Below are 17,566 nucleotides of genomic sequence, written 5' to 3'. Positions count from 1 at the left end.
AAACAAATGATGAGCAATCACGAAGACTCGATGCATTCGGGCGGCGTTTGGGGGCGTGGCATAGCGTCTGGAATTGTTTGCGCAGGACTATATGGGGAGGGACTGCGACACTCGAGGGCCTCATGGAGGGATGCATGCTTCTCCCCACGTCACTCCACTCTCCACTGTACAAGTATTGCCGTTTGGCGTCTGTTCTACGTATTGTACCACTACAAGCCAGCAGAGGGCCTTGCGTCCCCGTTCGAGTCCCACCGTGGATCTTGAGACGTCAAAACTGAACACGGGCTGTGCATGGCCCCCAAGACTCGAGTGCCTGCTTGTATTGTGTAGTGCCGCGGTGAACAGGTCAGAGTTGTCGAGGGCCAGCAGCGATGGTCCACCCCGGACGCACCTTCCCCAACGTCATGCACGTGCACACACTAGCGGCTTGATTGCCATTGCGAAACGAAAGTTTTCGCGCTCTTTGTTCCTACCCTGGCGCCATCGACAATCAACGCGCGACACGTAATTCCCTTCATCTCCAGACACTCGCGCCCCCTGCGGCTAGCAATCACCATGGCGGACTCATATCGCCCCGGCCGCTCCAGTCGCCCGCCGCCTCTCGCAGACCGCATGACGTTCACCAGCGGTGGAGGCGGAGGAGGAGGCGACAACTACAGGCCTGGAGGCCAGCAACAACAGCACGCCGACTTCACCTTCACGTCGGGCCACCACGCGCCGCGCTTTCCGCCTGCTGGGCCTGCCGACTCGGACTCGCGCTCGCAGGCGCGGAGACGCCCTCGAGGTGGAGCCTCGGGGAGCCAGCGCGACTACTCGGGACCGTCTCATGGCAGCGCCAGAGGCAATGCAAATGGCTTCCGGGGTAGAGGCAGGGGCAGGGGCCGAGGAGGCTTCCGCGCCCCCCACGAGCGCGCCCTTCTGCAGGTCCGCGACGATGCCAGCCCTGAGCACATCATGGGCGTCGAAGGTCCCAACAAGTTCCTAGACGTCGACAACATGTCTGACGATGAGGAAACCGCCATGGACGTTGGCAGTGACAAATCCGTCGACGATGTCTCGGCTGACGGTCAGGACGGCAACCACAAGGTAGCCCGAACGCAGCCCAATGGGCGTGCTGACGGCAACTCTGTACCCCAGTGGTGCAATCCTGATCCGTACACTGCCCTGCCGCCGCCTGAAGAGGTCAATGGCAAGAAGATTGACTTCGTCAAGATGTTGCGCAAAGCCAAGAATCAGGCAGCGGAAAAGGCTCAGGCCAACAACGCTGTTGCCGCCAACGACGATTTCATCTCGTTTGGCGATGATGACGCTGCTGATGAAGATGCTATATCTGCGCCTGTGTCTACTCGTGGAGTCCATGTATTCGAGGATGAGGAGCCCGCGCCTCGCCGCCCTCAACGCAACGAGCCTGCGAGCCGGCCGGTGCGAGGCTCCATGAACGACCTTGATTATGCTTCTCTACACACTGGGCCGCAGAACGACCCGCCGAATGGGAGGCGAACAGCACAAGCGGCTGGGTTGCCTGACCAACCTTCACGCCCAGGCCGCGCCAGCAAGCGCAAGCACGTAGAGCTCGAGTCTTCTGGCATCATACAGGAGTGGCTGCCCGATGCACAATGCCACCCGTCACCGTGGATGGATCCGCGCCACAGCTATGATCATCTCGCCCAAGATCCCTTCAAATGGTTAGTCTTTTATGTCTCTCATGTTTGTGTCACGCTTTCCCACTAAACCTCCATAGGCTCCACAACGAGATCCTGGATTTCTACGATTTCGTCGCACCTCAGACATTCGAGCACGACGTTCGCCATGCTCTTGTAAAGCGGATCCAAGCCGCGCTGGGCACTCAGAGGCTTCCCCAGGATACTGGTCGCATTCTGTGCTTCGGATCCTTTCCAGCAGGATTGTACTTGCCAACAGCCGACATGGATCTGGTGTATACATCGGACAGGCATTTCAATGGCGGTCCACCAGTCTTGGATTTCTCCTCCAAAACTGCTGTGAACAGAACGCTTCGACAGGCTGCGAGGAGACTCGAGCAGGTGCACATTGCTACCAACGTCCTTGTCATTGCCAAGGCCAAGGTTCCAATCATCAAGTTCACGGATAGAGTCACCAACCTCCACGTCGATATTTCATTCGAGAACCTTAGCGGTGTTCAAGCACAAGCAACATTCGCGCAATGGAAGAACCAGTACCCTGACATGATCTACATGGTGGCCCTCTTGAAACAGTTCCTGGTTATGCGCGGAATGAACGAAGTCCACCATGGCGGTCTAGGAGGATTTAGCATCATCTGTTTGGTCGTCAGCTATCTACAGCACGCGCAAAAGTCGGAGAACTTGGGTGAATGTTTCCTGGGGTTCCTCAAATACTACGGTAACGACTTCAGTCTTAGCCGGCAACGGATTCAAATGCATCCTCCAGCGATCATCGACAAGACATCATATGGCATTGACGGGCGAGCGGAGAAGCCGGACGGCCTCTCGATTCAAGATCCTAACCGCCCGGACAACAACATCTCTGGTGGATCCCATAAAGCGAGAGAGGTATTCAAAGCCTTTGGCAAAGCGTACAGAATACTCGATGATCACATGGACGTACTACGCGCGGGTCAGGTCAGCCCTGGGCATAGCATACTTGCATGCTTACTCGGCGGTAACTACAGCACGTATATTATGCAGCGACGCCACCTCAAGTCACTTAAGTAAGTTGTTTGCACTGGATTTTAGCGGAATTGCCTTTTGGAATTTTGCTTTGTACAGCGTGGACGACATGGACTCAAGGATCTTTGGTGATTTGGCATATGGTGATTGAGCTTTGTGCTATTGTCTGAAAAGGTTCAGGCATTGACTTGGAATCCAACTCACGTCATCTTCTAGCAAGCGGGATTTTCACAACATCGACAGATTGATAGGCATTACTCAGAACAAAGACGATGGCTGGGCGCAAGAGGTTGCACGACTCTTCCCGGTGGCATCGCATGCGTTCAGCAAGGGAGATTTGCGCCGCAGAAGGTGAGGGTAAAGCAGTGTATGGCGTCAGGATATGAGAGTTTGTGGGCGCGAGTAGTACTCCTGCTTCGGCACGGTTCACTCACGTCTTGCACAGGTTTAGGACGGCTTCGTTACAATTTCCTTCTGTCGATACGATACCCGAACGAGGCGGACATTTGGGTCCAGCGATGACCTTGCTTTGATTTTCCTTCGGCCAGTCAACGCTTTCCGGATGTAGGTTTCCTCGATTGGCACAGTTCGGTCCATGTTGTTGCTCCCACGATGGATCACGATATGAGCTGCGAGTCTGTTCCGATCACCGATACCATCATCCCCAACTCGACTGGCAGCATGCATGAAGTGGAGTCGCACACTCGCGGACTTCTGGGACAAAATGTTCCTTGTATTCTAAATTCCATGACATCTGTTTCACCTTTTCTCTCTCTCTCTCTCTGTTCTGTTTGCTTGCGATAGTCTCCGCTGTACTCTGGGATGCTGTTGTTGGTTGTACTAATCCGTACCCGGTGTGGGCAAGGAAACCATATTTCAGTCACGAAGGTCAGCTTGGTTCAAAGTGTCGCAAGACATGGAGGATCAGGCTCTTCAGAAATGTTTCCGGCAAGGGGACGTCTTTTCTCATTGGGTGGCATGCTTGATGCGTGCGCTCGAGGATGGAAGATAGGTGGTCGGCAATGCTGGGTTGGTCACGGTCTTTTGTACATGTTTGGTGATTGTGAACTGAGTTTCTGTCTAGGTTGATTCAAAGCGATCGTTTCTTTCTCAACCATAGATGACATGTAAGTCGCCTGATAGAGATGCCAATATGTGTGTAAAAAAAATCTAAATCCCTCATCTAAAGGCCCCAACACCAAAACAAGGTGATTTTACACACTCAAACGCCTTATCCCAGGCAATTTTATTTACTCCCCGCATCCGCGTTCCTGTGGTAGTCACCACAGGGCAGGTTGGTTTGACTTCCCTCAACATCCTCAATCTCAAACATCCTCTTCAACTCCCTGCATGCGACCAGGTACTGCTCTCGCGCGCCGGGGCTCTCCCTCAGCGGGTTGGGCGCCTTGTCCCAGCCATGCGGCACACCAAGCACACAATGGTAATGGACGCGCTTGCCCAGATTCTCCAGCTTGTCGCGGAAGCGTTCGCCTTCGGCAAGCAGCATGTCCCACTCGCAGCAGAACAGGACGATGTCGTCGGGCAGGGCTTCGAGCATGCGGGTTGGGGCAACACCAGGGCTGAGCCAGGGGTGGGCGAGATCGAGAGCCGGGGGCTGCAGATACGAGTCGTCGAAGAGCTGGGTGAAGACGGCGGGGAGCTGGTGGTCGGTGCGGACACAGGTGGCGCGGCGCTGGGCGCGGGTCTGGGTGTAGTCTGTGGGCGGGTAGAAGGACACGATGCCTCTGATCTTGACGATGGCGCTCGAGTCCTGCGTCATGACGGAGACTGCGCCGCGGCCGCCGACGTCCTTGTACGAGGAGATGAGCGAGAGGGTCGAGGCGCCCGTCTGGCGCATCATGGCGATGCGGTCGAGGCGCGACTTCTGGCGCATCAGCGGCACGCGCGAGCCGTTGGGCGTGGTGCTCGAGCCGACGTTGGGGGGCGGCTTCACGAGGGTGGCGGGGACATTACCCGCGCGGCCGTCGACAATGTTCTCGCCCGAAGCCGTCCGTTCGAACAGCTCGCCCTGCAGACACAGCGGCACGGTGAAGCTCATGTTGCCGCCCGACGAGAAGCCCGAGACGGCGAAGCGGTCGCAGTCCAGCATCAGCTCGGCGGCGTGCTGGGCCAGGTACAGGATGGCGTCGGCGCCATCCTCGACGGCCGTGGGGAAGGGGAACTCGGGCGCCAGGCGGTAGTCGACGCTCACGACGACGGCGCCGACGTTGTCGACGACGGTGCCGGCCCAGCGCGCGTCGTCGTGGGCGGTGCCGAGCACGAAGCCGCCGCCGTGGAAGTTGATGAGGCACGGGTAGCGCTTGGTGCCCTTGAGCTTCTGGTGGCGCTTGTAGTCGGCCGGCACGTAGAAGTTGAGGCGGAAGCGGCCCTTGAGCGGCGACACGGTCGCGTCGATGTCGCGGTGGAAGGCGGGCTTCGGTGGCAGCGGGCGCGCGAGGCGGTGCAGCACCATGCCAATGCCCATGAGCACGCGCCAGAACTGCGCCTGCACGTGCAGCATCCATCGCGGACGCCCGCCGGGTGTTTCCTCGCCCGGCATGTTGGTGTGGTTGGTCGTCTCGTTCTTGAGTTGAGCTTCTACGGCGTGGGCGCCATTGAGCAGCGAAGGAGAGAGAGGAAGAAGGGGACTGGCAAATCGAGATTGCCGTGGATTGCTCGTGCTCCACCGCCAAGTAGCCGCAAGTGGGCGGCGTCTGGGATGGTCGCGTTGCTTGAATCGCTGCCCCCAACGGCTTGACAGGCCATGACGTAGCCATTCACCACTGACAGATGACATATGATGCGCGCCTGCCAAGTCCGCCGGGGAGGCTGCAGCACCCACCTCTCACCTCCATCTCGCACCCAATCTCACTCAGCCAAAAGCTTGCTTGTTCCATTTGGAGCAGTATGAATTCACACTACTTGCTATATGTATCCCGAAAGAGAGGACATTTCGACAATAAACACCAACCGTCGTGACTGAAAAGCGAGCCAAACGGGTATACGGCCGCTCAAGTCCTCAGAAAGCGCCAGACGCTCACCTATCGATGCTGCCACGAAACCACTAAATGCAAATTATACCCACGTCACTACTTGACGCCCACGTTCACGCCTGAGAGGCTGCTCATTCCAAACTCCAATAAAGGTATGCAAACTGAAATCAACCACCGTGAAGAATAGGAAAGACATTGTACAACGTCGACCATCACGCGTCAACAAACTCGTAGTCTTCGTCCTCTGGCGCAGCATTCCTCTTCTTAGGCGCGGGTGAGATGGCCTCGCCGTCCGAGTCCAGCACCTCGTACTCGTTCTTGATCAACTTGTCCGTCTCGCGGATTTCGTAGCGTTCGATGGCCTTCTCGAGGGCGCCGTTGAGGATCTGGCTGCCGTGGCTGGGTCCACGTGTGGCGTCGAACGAGTATGCCACCTCGGCGTCTGGGGCAGGTGCACTGGATGGGTGCTCGACATCTTCGTCGGCTGACGAGTCGCCTGAGGCATACGTAATGTCCTTGGTGAGAGCGTTTCGAGCCTTCATCCAGGGGCCGGGGTAGGGTGACCTGCACATGTCAGCAACTGCTCGTACATAGACGTGCATGACCGTCTGCAACTCACTTCATGTTTGGGCTGACGCGAGCAGGGCGCGGGCGACCTTCTTCAACGCGTCGTCCAGGGCCAAACGACGTGCCGTGCTGCCACTTCGCCCTGCTGTTCTTGTCGCGGTTGAACTCCTTGGCATCGCTGCGGAGGTCGCTGGTGAAGGTCTGTTCGGAAGCCATGGTGGAAGCTTGATAGGTTGGAGAGGAGGAGACTGGATAGTTGAGGGAAAAGAGGAGGCGTGTATCAGGGGCGTTGCTAAGGGTTGGGGGAGAGGCGTAGATAACTAAGCTGGTAGATTAGGAGAGATAGGGAAGCTGGTAAGCTAGCGAGTGGAGGTGAGATTGGGTGACGGTAGGCAGTAGTAATAAACTTGGAAGCAAGGGCAGGTGTGACTGTGTCTTGGAGATGACCCGGCTCAAGAAGGTGACTCAGATGGAGGAGGCGATCTGATCTGAGCTATGGTACTAAGTCAGTGGCTATGCAGATGATGGTAGGTACGGCTTATAAAGGCGTAGAGCGTGTGTGTACGCGCCGTTGACTTAGGCGGCAGCACAGCCCTTTATGGACGGTGAGGTAGAAGGCGTACGCGCCTCCCCGCTCCTTCTCCATGACCATGCATGGTCATGAGCTCGCGGCTCCTTATCTCTCAGAAGCCATGGTCAGGGCCCGGCTCACCGAGGCCGGCTCATTCCGATAGAGCCCTCGAGATCCGGCTAGATGAGAATGATGCCATCATCGGGAAACCACGCGCCTTTGCTCGTGAGCGTGGGTGGTCTGGAGGCTGGGCTGGCTTTGGCGCATGGTGCTGTAAGTGGTCGACGTCGAGCGGTGATGCGCTGCGCTTCCCCGGTCCTTCCGACGCCTACCCCACAGTATCCACTCAACCTCCAACCCTCAAACAGCAAAAGTCACGAAACTCATCGATCGCAGTAGCCAGAGCCCTGGTACACATGCACCTCTCTCACCACCCAGCCTTGATAAGGACTCGGAGTTGGGAGCTGCGCGACATTAGCCTTCTGTCCAACCATGTGTCAGCCTGGGGCCATAGTCACTGCGCCATGGCGTGTGGGCCGCCACGTTGACGACACAGGTGTTACCATGTCTGTTGTGAAACTTGGTCACCATTAAATCCTGCAGACTAGATAACAAGTTTGCATTGAACGTTAGTACTCGTTACGTCAAGTCTAGTCATACGGAGCATGGACAATCTTGAGCTGTAGGTTGCATGCATGGAGGTGAATACGTGCATGTCCACTAGTTCCAGGTACAGGCAGTAGAACAATCATCACGTAAACATGTAGATGCGCACATTTGGCTCACACTCTCAAGGTTGAATATATTCTGCTGAATTGGTCAAAATGTTGAAACATTCGTCTTCTCGCAGGCTTCCCGTGATGCCCTATGCTTATACGTTCTACTCCAACGCAAAACACCTCTCTATGTTGTCTTCATTATTACCCCACCAGTTCGGCATGCTGATTTGCTTTCCACTCCCGAAAAACAAGAAAATAAGTAGCATGTTGAGATTAAAGGCCGCGTCCAGAGCGGCAGCAACGATGTAGTTGTACCTCTTCCAGACCTGGAAGTGATATCGGAAGATCCAATACATGGCGATAAATCCACCAACGTAAGCACTGAAATACCCCGTCGAGAGGTTGCCGTAGAACACAGCCATCCCAGAAAAGAAGATTGTCGTGTTCCAAAGATGAAACTTCAACTTCGATTTCGGGAATGCGCGGTGCAGAGCGAATAGAACGAGGGGCGCGAAGGTGCCGAAGAGAAAGGCCCATGGTAAGGGCTTGAAGACATGCTGGCTGAACATCCTACTCGGACCAATGACTGCGTACTGAACGCCTAATGTGTTCGAACTGACGAGTGACTGCCCAGTCCATTGATGAAGAGGATCACTCTTCGCACCAGATAAGTAGTCAAACTTGGTGTTCAGAACCCATCGTACAACGCCGTAGTTGATGGGTATACCTAACACGCTACCAAACACCTGGCTGAAGAACACAGTACGCGGAGGAATGTGCATGTAATGCCCTATTCTCTGGTCTTGGAGCATGTATTGGGCTCTGTACCAAGCATCACCAGCGATGGACCCGTAGACGGAGGGACCGCAAGGGTGATGATGACCTGAACCGGCCGATGTGTGTACCATGTATCCATACATGAGTTCGTTGAAATCGCCGATTGCCACTTGATAGTTTGAGATTGCGTACAGATAGCCAAGAGGTACCACGATAACGACACCAGTCGCAAGAGCAACAAATACAGTCCAGACAGGCACAAAAAGCTGACCCGAGCCGATAATTGCAACGAGCATAACCAAGCCCGCGAGAAAGAGAGCTCCAAACCACCAGCCAGGGACTTCTTTGTAAGATCGCTGGAGGACGTTGAGACGATCGGTATATTGGTGGTGTATATTTGGAGCAGGCCCGTGACTGCCAGGTTGTTGTTTTCCTGCTCCTGCACGTGCACGTCTTGCAGCCATGTTCTTCTTGAACGTTGACATAATCTGAGTCGCTCCAAAAGTGGCCATCCAAATAAACGCAGAAGGTAATTTGGCGTAGCTAAAGAAGGTTGCCCAGATGTTTTGTATTCCCATGTACACCGGCCCATATTCCTCGTAGGCTGTCTGATTCAAGCTGAAGTCACTGTTGACAATCTTGAGAGTGGGGTACTTGGTGCCGTTCGCCATCAGTAGCGAGTTGGACATCAGCCCATGTTTGTACGATCCTAGATTCCCCCACTTTGCTGCGGGAATGAGAATCCAGCAGTTGAACGCAAAGGCAAGGAAGAGGATTGTCTGTGTCCAAAATGGAGTAATAAGGATGGACGATCCGTTCCAGTTTATGTTGGACCAGTCAAGGGAGAGATTCAGGAAGCCCATGCCACCCAGTCCAGAGCCGATGAAATTTGCGACTGAGTTCTTCGGAGCCACCCAACAGAGCAACGCGAGCGAAGAGGTGAAAGGGAATATGTACTCGGGCAGAAATTGCCAAAGTGTCATTCCAATCAGGCAAGAGAAGAAGATGATCATCTGTCGTTTGGCGAGCTTGCTACGGCGGTCTTGCTTGCGGAACGTTTCGAACAAAGTCGTCTGCATGAGTGCTTGTGGCCAGATGTATTCTGGTTCCCACAGAAGGAGTGAGCGAGCGATGGCAGCAATGGCATAGCCGACCCATACAATAGCAAGCATGAAGAAGATAGCAACGGCGGGATCGATCTTGGTGTCATAATAGAGCTCGGCCATCGAGATCGGAGTGTAGCCAAGATTATATGTTGCTCCAGATGCTGCAGTCAATGTGACCAGAACGTGTTCTTTGATGCTCCACGGCGCAGGATTGAGATTGAAGCCATAGCCAAGGGGCAACCGGACCTGCCATGCAGGAAGACGCTCGGCAAGGAAGTGTCCAGCATAGTGGCATGCAATCTGAACGAAGAAGATGGAGTAAGGTGCCTGTGTTGTCCGGAAATGGCTCATCTGTGACAGGAAAGCTCCTGGCACGACAAATACGACACATAAGACGAAGTATCGAAACGTGATGGTGGGTAGGGTGGTATCATCGTCAAGAGAGACGAGCTGACGAACGATGAGAGGTAGCTGGGCAATCTCTGGATCATCTTGGGCCTCTTCCTCAACCGCAGCAGTGGTGTCTTCGGCATTGAGCCGCGCTTGCGATGTCGTTTCGGTGGTGTGGAACTCGATGTCCTTGTTCAGGTGGACCGGGCCAAGTTCTTCGCTTGCTTGGGCCGCCTTGGCCGTCGCCTTGTTTCCAAGCTCAGGCGTTGTCATTGTTACCTTGTCTTTGGTCGTCGATTGTCTGACAATCTCAATCTCAACTCCATGACTTTATACAGACGATCCCAGATTGTCCGATAACGACATCTACAGCGTGCATGGTGAAATCTCCATGGCTACGCCCGTATTGGCAGGTTCCCGACAGTTGGAGCAACTCCATGGCCTGTGCCCTACCATCGCTTGATATGCCTCCACTAAAACCCACTTCCGTTCTAACAACTTTAAAAGACTTTGCAGAGTTCGCGTCCCAACGTATCTCGTGCCAGACTAGCAGCATTGCGACATGCACTCTATATTGCCCCGACGTGCGCAAGTCGACTTGCTGCTCAATTGGGCACATATAAAAGCCCGATTTGATCCGCACGTGAGCGAGAACTCGTGGAATGTACGCGTGTCGAGCAAGAAGAGACGCGGTTTTGACGAGACAGATGGTGGGTCCGATATTTGGCAAGCAAACGACAAATCAGATCCCCTCAGAGTCGCGACATGGCAATGCCGGCGTGAGAGGTACATGTTTCTCCGTAGAAATCCTCCATAGCTGGCTCTGTTCACAGCAACCACACCTGCACTCGTTCCCATGACCCTGGAGCTTATCTCTTTCCTCTCTGAGTTGATTGTGGCTCCACTTTGTTCCGTCCTGTTCCCCGCACATCTCCCGGTAGTTGCACCCTGCCGTCTTGTATCAGGTATGAAGTGCAACCTCTTCTTCTTCTTCGTCACTGCTTTCCACCAAAGCAGCTTCGCTAGGGAGGACATCAGGAAACCAGCCGTAGTCGGCCAGAGCTACGGTATACTGGCGCATGGCGTCCTCTCGAACTTCGACTCCTTCTCTTCTCAGAGCATCAGCTTGCTGACTTGCAGCGCCCGGTCCTCTTGATTCTTATCAGCACGAGGGGCAAGAAAGATACGAGGATGACGAGGATTCTCAAAACTGACCTCGGGCTGATGCCACCCTTCGCGTTGACCACGCGCTGCCATGGCACGTTGCCACTATGAAATGTGGAATCTTTCTTGTTACTGTCGGTTGAAGCCGAAGGCAAGTGTTTTAGGCAGACACCGACTTGTCTTGGACGCTCTGTCAGCTGCAATGATCATATTTTGTATGGCTGTGCACCTCTGTACCTTGGACACTCAGCTACATCGGAGAGGGACAAATCAGCAAGCAGTCGAGATCATGTATCAGGAGCACTCACGCTTTCCAACTAGTTTCGCGATGTGACCATAGCTAGTAATTCTACCGTAAGGTATCTCTTGAACTGCCTCGTATACGGCGGTATACCACAGCCAGACTTCCTCTGAGCGTTTTCCCGGCGCCATGTCAGGCACGGTAAGCTGGACAAAGGGGCGAGATTTGAACGTCAAGCACAACCGTAATAGATGTTGAACGTGCCAAAGTAACTTTACTTGTCAAAGACGCGTACAAGAAACGCCAAAGCACGTGAAGAAGCGCGTAACGCCAAGCTCCTAGCTTCGACGCCATCTTCATCGCGACTCTCCCAAGCACTCAACTCGGACCTTGCAACTCGCACGGCGGCCATGTCTCTCGCTGACTACTTGGCTAAGAACTACCTGACGGCCGACTCGGATAAGAAGTCGAAGAAGCGCAAGCGCAAGAACAAAGACGGTGGACTCACAATCGACGACGATGACGCTCTCGGTTGGCACAAGAATGACGATGAGGACGACGATGATGCGCCGATGGTCGGTATGATAGCAGCATCTCCCGTTCGCCTTCCCAACCTAGTGCTGATCTCATGTTGTACAGTCGGAGGCGGCACGCTGAAGAAGTCCAAGAAGAAGTCGAAAGGAACAAGCGCCGCATCGTGGACAGCCGTAGGCGTCGCCGCACCCTCACACGCACAACAACTCGCCGCCGACCAAGCTGCCGCCGACGCCATCATAGCCTCGACAGCTGCCGACCGCGAACAGGCCGCCGAGGCCGAGGACGAAGCACCCGCAATGGTCGATACGGATGGCGTGCTGAAGATGGAGTCCGGCGCGAGAGCAGGCCTGCAGACGGCTGCACAAGTAGCAGCAGCCATGAAGAAAAAGCAAGACGAAGAGAAGCGGAAAGCAGACGAAGTCACAAAGGAGATGGGCAGCGCCGCCCAGGAGACAATATACCGAGATGCGAGTGGTCGCATAATCAACGTTGCCATGAAGCGCGCAGAAGCGCGTAAGAAGGCCGAGGATGAGGAGCGCAAGAAGCTCGAGAAGGAAAGGGCGGCTCGCGGCGACGTGCAGAACGCGGAAGCCGCAAAGAGGAAGCAGCAGCTACAGGACGCGAAGACGATGACTGTTGCTCGCTATGCGGATGACGCCGACTTGAACGACGAGCTGAAGGAGCGGGGCCATTGGAACGATCCGGCTGCTGGCTTTCTGCGCAAGAAGAAGGCTGGACGAAGCGTGACGGGCAAGCCACTGTATCAAGGTGCTTTCCAGCCAAATCGCTACGGCATCCGTCCTGGACATCGCTGGGATGGAGTCGATCGCGGCACTGGCTTCGAGACACAGTGGTTCGCGGCACGGAACCGGAAGGCAAACATTGAGAAGCTGGAGTATGCCTGGCAGATGGACGAGTGAAGCCACAGCACCAATCAGGCCAACAAAGTCTATGAGTGTATTTCGTTCCAAAAAGGTTGCATAGCGCGGTGTTCAGGATAGGAGAATGAAACACAGGTATTCACCGTAGTCAACATCTACACCTGGGTTGCTTGACAGAATGCTTCGGAGATACAATCACCAAAAAATCCATATCATGACCTACTCGGAAGTCGCGACCCTACGCACGAGGATGTCCAGGGAAGAAAAAGATCTGGCAAAAACATACAACAGCGGGAATTCACTTCTGGTCACCCACGAAATTACTAATCCGCCGGTACGTTGCTTAAATAGGGCTGAGCGAACGGGAAGCCTTGTTTTCAACGTCCTATGGTCGTATGTGGAAAATATGAGTAGGAGTAGATAATATATCCCGATTGATTAGCAGTTAGTCCCGATCTGCCTACATAGAGAAACTTAACCTCTAGTCGGTCCTACACCATCCGACACTCCAATCTCTCCCATCTACCATGCTTCTCTGTCACGACTCCTACAGCGATATTTACGCTTTGTCCACCTATAACAGACGCACAAGTGCAAACGTCTTGCAGAAAGGTTGCCTGCTACAGAGGGCAATGATCTAATGAATCATGAACCTATTGTATATAACTGGATTCTAAAGTACATACCGCATTTCCTCAATTGCTTATACTATACATTCAAGTTCTCTATACTCATGTACTCGGTCGAACCAACAATCCGATCAGTAATCGTTTATGACCCTGATCCCACCCTCGCGTTCACATATCGGGAACATCACAACATCAAACAATGTGTCGAAAGCGTGTTATACAGTAAACCTCAGTGTTTCAAAAATCGTCTCTTTGCTCATATGTATCAATCTACCGTGTGAACAATGCGATTCCCCCTTCTTTCCCCTCGCTTCCACCCACCTGCACTCCTAACCCGGCCTTTCCATAAAACCCGCGATTCTTCTCTCCACAAAGCACGCTTGCACATACTCCATCTCCCTCTTCTTTCGCCTTTTGTACTCCCCATTGTGCCAGAAGCTTCCCCGCGCCTTTGGCCTGGAAGTCCGGATGCACGCCACAGACATGGAGATCCCAGCACTCGGCACGGTTGCCTGTCCAGTACTTCTCTGACTCTTTGACAGCGGTATCAAGAAATGAAGAGCGGGAGGGATTGGCGGCACGATTAGGAAAGAGACGGAGAGACAAGTTGTGGTACATGCGTAATAAGGGGGATATGAGGTTTCCTACAGTAGCGTTAGACAACGATCAACGTGGACTGCACATAAGTGTAGAGAGCTTGTAGACTCGTTCCTTTTCCTCATCGCCATCTCTTGTCTAGACCAAGATTGACTTACGTGGATCCACTCGCCAGAGTTCTCTTGCCCTTCCTCCAAACCCAAGCCTTCGCCAATCCGCAGCACCGACCATAATTTCTCTACCATTGCCGTCGTCTGTTGTAACGACGATAAATTGATGTCTCCAATTCCAGAATCGTTCGCGAATCCCACGAAGTAAGAACCAGTACACGTCTTTAGGATGCTGTTGGCGGTGCGGATGCATTATATCGCCGATTATCTCGTCATCGAAAAACCCTGAACACCATACGCGAGCTATGGAGGAGAGGTCAAAGAGACCCGCCCTGCGGAGGCGAAATTGAGTAATAGGAGCATCTGGAAATGATGGAGTTGTCGCTGGTTCTTGACTCATATCTGCCTAGTCGGCTTACCAAAGTCAAAGTTGTGTTGAGCCTGTATACCTATTGTGTTGATGCTATCTCAATCATGTACCTAGATTGTTTTTGTTTTCTAGGAACCGATAGAGAGCTTGTCGCACCCATCATATACAACCTTGTCTTCACTTCGACCGACGACGCTAAGGCTCAAGGACATAGGCCCGAAGCGGCTCGGTCATAAACCCTGATGGGGGACTTGTGATTGCTCCTACAGTCATTGTTCGCTGGACCCACTTCCCGAGTGCCTCCCGACCGTATAGACCCTAGTCTGCCGATGAACCTTGCAGAAGGATGTGAAAGACTTCGGCTGGACTGCAGAAGGATCTAGTGAAACCACTAGCTGTACATATGCGGCGTGGTAGCCAACAAGAACATTGATAGAGGGTTGTTATTTGCACGCAAAGCAGCCATTAACTCGTTGCGCCGAATTTTAGCCAATAAGAAGTTCAAGCAATTGTATTTTCTGTACGATTGTGGGGCAATAATGTTCCTCGTTCAAGGACAGTAAGATGTTGTTTATCCGAACCTGGAGGCTTACTCGGAACGCAAGCTCTTCCCAGGATCCTCCATTGCAGGCATTCCGGAACGCAGCTGCGAACACACCGATCATGTGTTTAATCATGTACGCTCAATTGTCCAGGCAGTCTCTTTCCAAATGATCAGGTCCTGGCTTTCTCCACTTCCAAGCGAACCTCTTCTACACTCTTCCGCTACTGTAGAAGCCCGGATCTCGAAACTCGGATTAATCTGAGGTGATAGGGTAACTCTACTTCCTGTCACAACTTGCTTTGGTTTGCTAGCGTTTATATTCTCGAGTTCAAACGTCCCACTGCCGTGTATCCTTGTGGCATAGCTCCAGTCACGCTCACCCCAATTCGCAGACAACGATTGCAGAAATGCCTTGAGGTTCGGTATTGTGGCAGAAACTAGCGATACCACCAGTAGCGCTTGTTGCCAGATCAGGCTCTGAACAACGAGAATAGAAGAGGGTAAACCGAGCGTATAGTCGATCCAGGCGTGGAGATGAAAAGCGGAGAGAACAATGACACTGTACTTCGTCAGAATTGTACCAATTCCAGAGAAGACACGAAAAACAAACATAAGCCTGAACGAAAAGGCCACGATGACGCGGAGCTTATCTTGAACTCTCATCTGTAGTTGCCATACCATGTACGGGGGAAGGCATAGTGTCAGAACTTCAGTTCCAATATCCAATGATGTAATGACGCTCCAACGTGTAATCTTGAACATGGTCAGCCAATTATCCTCTCTTGAAGGTTACCTTCACACACTTGGCCACGGCAATGTTCCGCGAAAAAACTGGACGAAGGGCATCCCACAGCACTAAATAGGATAGAAACAGAACCACTGATGATAGTGAACCCAAGACTCAAATTGGAGACAATGACGATGTACTTTTGACTTCTGCCAAAAAGTCTACGTAGGAGATATAGGATTGAAATCTTCGCGAGATACGAGGAGGCTAGAGAAAAGATTCGGCTCGAAAATACAAGCTACAAACTCTTAGCTGACGACTTGTGTTGAATACAAAGCAACTTACCTTGCTCACCAATGTTGCATTTGGTAATTGAAGAACAGATTCACCAAGTCCCCTATGCAACGCGCTGTAGATCAGGATGAACTGACTGACGGCAATGGTCTAAAGGTCAGTAGTTGTATTGTGTTACGATGTATTGAACTTACAGTGCTTGCGACGATCAGGCAGTCATCCCAGCCAAAGACGTGCCATTTGATGAATACTCTAATCATGAGCATACCGACTACGTAAATAAGTCCTAAAAGCGCAGCAATCCAGAGTGGTGCGCTATGATCATGAGAAGAATAGTTGGCAAACCGATTGCCCGCCGAGGTATCCCAGGGCAAGTAGCTAGGCGTAGCTGATGTCGCATCCATAGAGGCAGGATGATGCAAAGCAATTTGGCCACTAACTTCCAATAGCTCGATGTCTAGAACTTTTGCTCTTTTACACGTCGCTCCAACTTGATAGAATATTGGGCGACCAGATTTTTCTAGCAATAGAGGATTCACCGAGTATTAACATTGAGCATTGTGATTTGCTTGGAAGAAGGCCCAAACAAAGTCATGCAATTGACTTCACACCATATCTTTACTTGATTGACAAGGTAAAAGTTTGGACATGATCCCAGCAGGTGGAACTGTTTCAAGTATTCCTTACCCAGGTCTGCCAACATGCCAGAATCAGGAGATGACCTGGATGGTTGCTGGTCCCGTCCACTAACGAGCCATCTATATGTGCGTTGGTGGCGCAGCAACCTAGATCAGTTAAAGCCCCGAACTCATGGCTTTTGGGTCCAGAAGTGCGCGTCTCGGCTTGATGTGAAGTTGAAAGTTTATCGAGCGGAGATTCCAGTAACGGAGTTTGTACCCAGAGATGTAGTGTGTTTTACTGTTTAACGCAGACTTTGAGGCGGGATTCTATATATGAAAACACGATTGTATGAACATCTTCAATGTAGACACATGGTCCGTCCGTTATAAAAGGCAAATATGCCTGTTCATTTGGCTGTGATAGAAGAGCGACGGTCCCCATAATGCACAAATCAGGCGATGTAAGCAGGGGTAACCAAGCCCGAGCTTTCCTGCGGAGTAATTATTCTCGCTAGTTCACATTGCTCGAATCTTACCTCGTTCGATTTGGCACTGATCGGAAGGATTCGCTATGCTTGTTTATCCGGTGGCACAGTCAATAGGATTTCGATGTAGGAACGATGTCCGAAGAACCATCCAATGCCTCCTTTCTTAGGTAAATTAAATGTCTGATAATTTTTCTACTCAGGATTCGATCCTGCGCAAGGTATAATTGTAATACTTTACATGAGCAAAATCGTGTTGAGAAGTAATGCATGAAGCACGAGGGCGCGTGATAAAACTCTACATTATCGACGCCAGGAGCCATCTCACGACTTGCAACCCCTCATAACGGTCAACAAAGTGGATTCATTGGCGAGATGAATGAAGATAAAATACAGTGAAACATGTCAGCGCGATAAACGCGCACTAACAGTGGCAAAGGTATGGTTCTGTATCACACACTAAGATACATGGGTCCAATCCGCTGGCATGCAAGACGCATGTGCCGGCATGGATCCGCTTCACCATATCAAAGCCTGCTGGGAGCTGTTCACCAATGGCCTATAAGGCTTACGTCCTA

The 17,566-nt window shown here is 52.6% G+C and overlaps 8 protein-coding genes across 8 annotated transcripts; 2 read left to right on the top strand and 6 right to left on the bottom strand.

Annotated features, from left to right (window-relative positions):
• Nucleotides 1–555: 555 nt before the first annotated feature.
• P153DRAFT_373158 (uncharacterized protein) lies at nt 556–2,711 on the top strand (the record flags this gene model as incomplete). Its single annotated transcript, XM_033669445.1, has 2 exons — nt 556–1,685; nt 1,742–2,711. 2 exons carry the CDS (start codon nt 556–558, stop codon nt 2,709–2,711), a joined length of 2,100 nt encoding a protein of 699 aa, XP_033527966.1.
• A 775-nt stretch (nt 2,712–3,486) lies between these two features.
• On the bottom strand, nt 3,487–5,414 carry P153DRAFT_363745 (alpha/beta-hydrolase). Its single transcript, XM_033667435.1, has one exon. The coding sequence runs from the start codon at nt 5,224–5,226 to the stop codon at nt 3,913–3,915; it is 1,314 nt and encodes a 437-aa protein (XP_033527965.1). The 5' UTR covers nt 5,227–5,414; the 3' UTR covers nt 3,487–3,912.
• Nucleotides 5,415–5,871: 457 nt separating this feature from the next.
• Nucleotides 5,872–6,442, bottom strand: P153DRAFT_282555 (uncharacterized protein; the record flags this gene model as incomplete). The annotated part of the gene is made up of 2 exons (XM_033663211.1): nt 5,872–6,223; nt 6,279–6,442. The coding sequence occupies 2 exons, from the start codon at nt 6,440–6,442 to the stop codon at nt 5,872–5,874; spliced, it is 516 nt and encodes a 171-aa protein (XP_033527964.1).
• A 1,235-nt stretch (nt 6,443–7,677) lies between these two features.
• P153DRAFT_353908 (OPT oligopeptide transporter) lies at nt 7,678–10,062 on the bottom strand (the record flags this gene model as incomplete). The annotated part of the gene is made up of 1 exon (XM_033666469.1): nt 7,678–10,062. The coding sequence occupies one exon, from the start codon at nt 10,060–10,062 to the stop codon at nt 7,678–7,680; it is 2,385 nt and encodes a 794-aa protein (XP_033527963.1).
• A 688-nt stretch (nt 10,063–10,750) lies between these two features.
• Nucleotides 10,751–11,385, bottom strand: P153DRAFT_382007 (uncharacterized protein; the record flags this gene model as incomplete). The annotated part of the gene is made up of 4 exons (XM_033670097.1): nt 10,751–10,940; nt 11,005–11,133; nt 11,191–11,203; nt 11,262–11,385. The coding sequence occupies 4 exons, from the start codon at nt 11,383–11,385 to the stop codon at nt 10,751–10,753; spliced, it is 456 nt and encodes a 151-aa protein (XP_033527962.1).
• Nucleotides 11,386–11,604: 219 nt separating this feature from the next.
• On the top strand, nt 11,605–12,651 carry P153DRAFT_281690 (uncharacterized protein; the record flags this gene model as incomplete). Its single annotated transcript, XM_033663152.1, has 2 exons — nt 11,605–11,773; nt 11,834–12,651. 2 exons carry the CDS (start codon nt 11,605–11,607, stop codon nt 12,649–12,651), a joined length of 987 nt encoding a protein of 328 aa, XP_033527961.1.
• An 835-nt stretch (nt 12,652–13,486) lies between these two features.
• On the bottom strand, nt 13,487–14,462 carry P153DRAFT_332496 (uncharacterized protein). The gene is made up of 2 exons (XM_033665513.1): nt 13,997–14,462; nt 13,487–13,885 (listed from the first exon to the last, which is right to left on the bottom strand). The coding sequence occupies exons 1-2, from the start codon at nt 14,346–14,348 to the stop codon at nt 13,512–13,514; spliced, it is 726 nt and encodes a 241-aa protein (XP_033527960.1). The 5' UTR covers nt 14,349–14,462; the 3' UTR covers nt 13,487–13,511.
• Nucleotides 14,463–14,991: 529 nt separating this feature from the next.
• On the bottom strand, nt 14,992–16,287 carry P153DRAFT_393382 (uncharacterized protein; the record flags this gene model as incomplete). Its single annotated transcript, XM_033671229.1, has 4 exons — nt 14,992–15,421; nt 15,473–15,615; nt 15,935–16,033; nt 16,078–16,287. 4 exons carry the CDS (start codon nt 16,285–16,287, stop codon nt 14,992–14,994), a joined length of 882 nt encoding a protein of 293 aa, XP_033527959.1.
• Nucleotides 16,288–17,566: the final 1,279 nt, after the last annotated feature.

The sequence above is a fragment of the Dothidotthia symphoricarpi genome (assembly GCF_010015815.1).
Source record: "Dothidotthia symphoricarpi CBS 119687 unplaced genomic scaffold P153scaffold_3, whole genome shotgun sequence".
Taxonomy (NCBI): Eukaryota; Fungi; Ascomycota; class Dothideomycetes; order Pleosporales; family Dothidotthiaceae; genus Dothidotthia; species Dothidotthia symphoricarpi.
The sequence above is the reverse complement of the archived record's forward strand: the minus strand, read 5'-3'. Positions and strand labels throughout refer to the sequence as shown.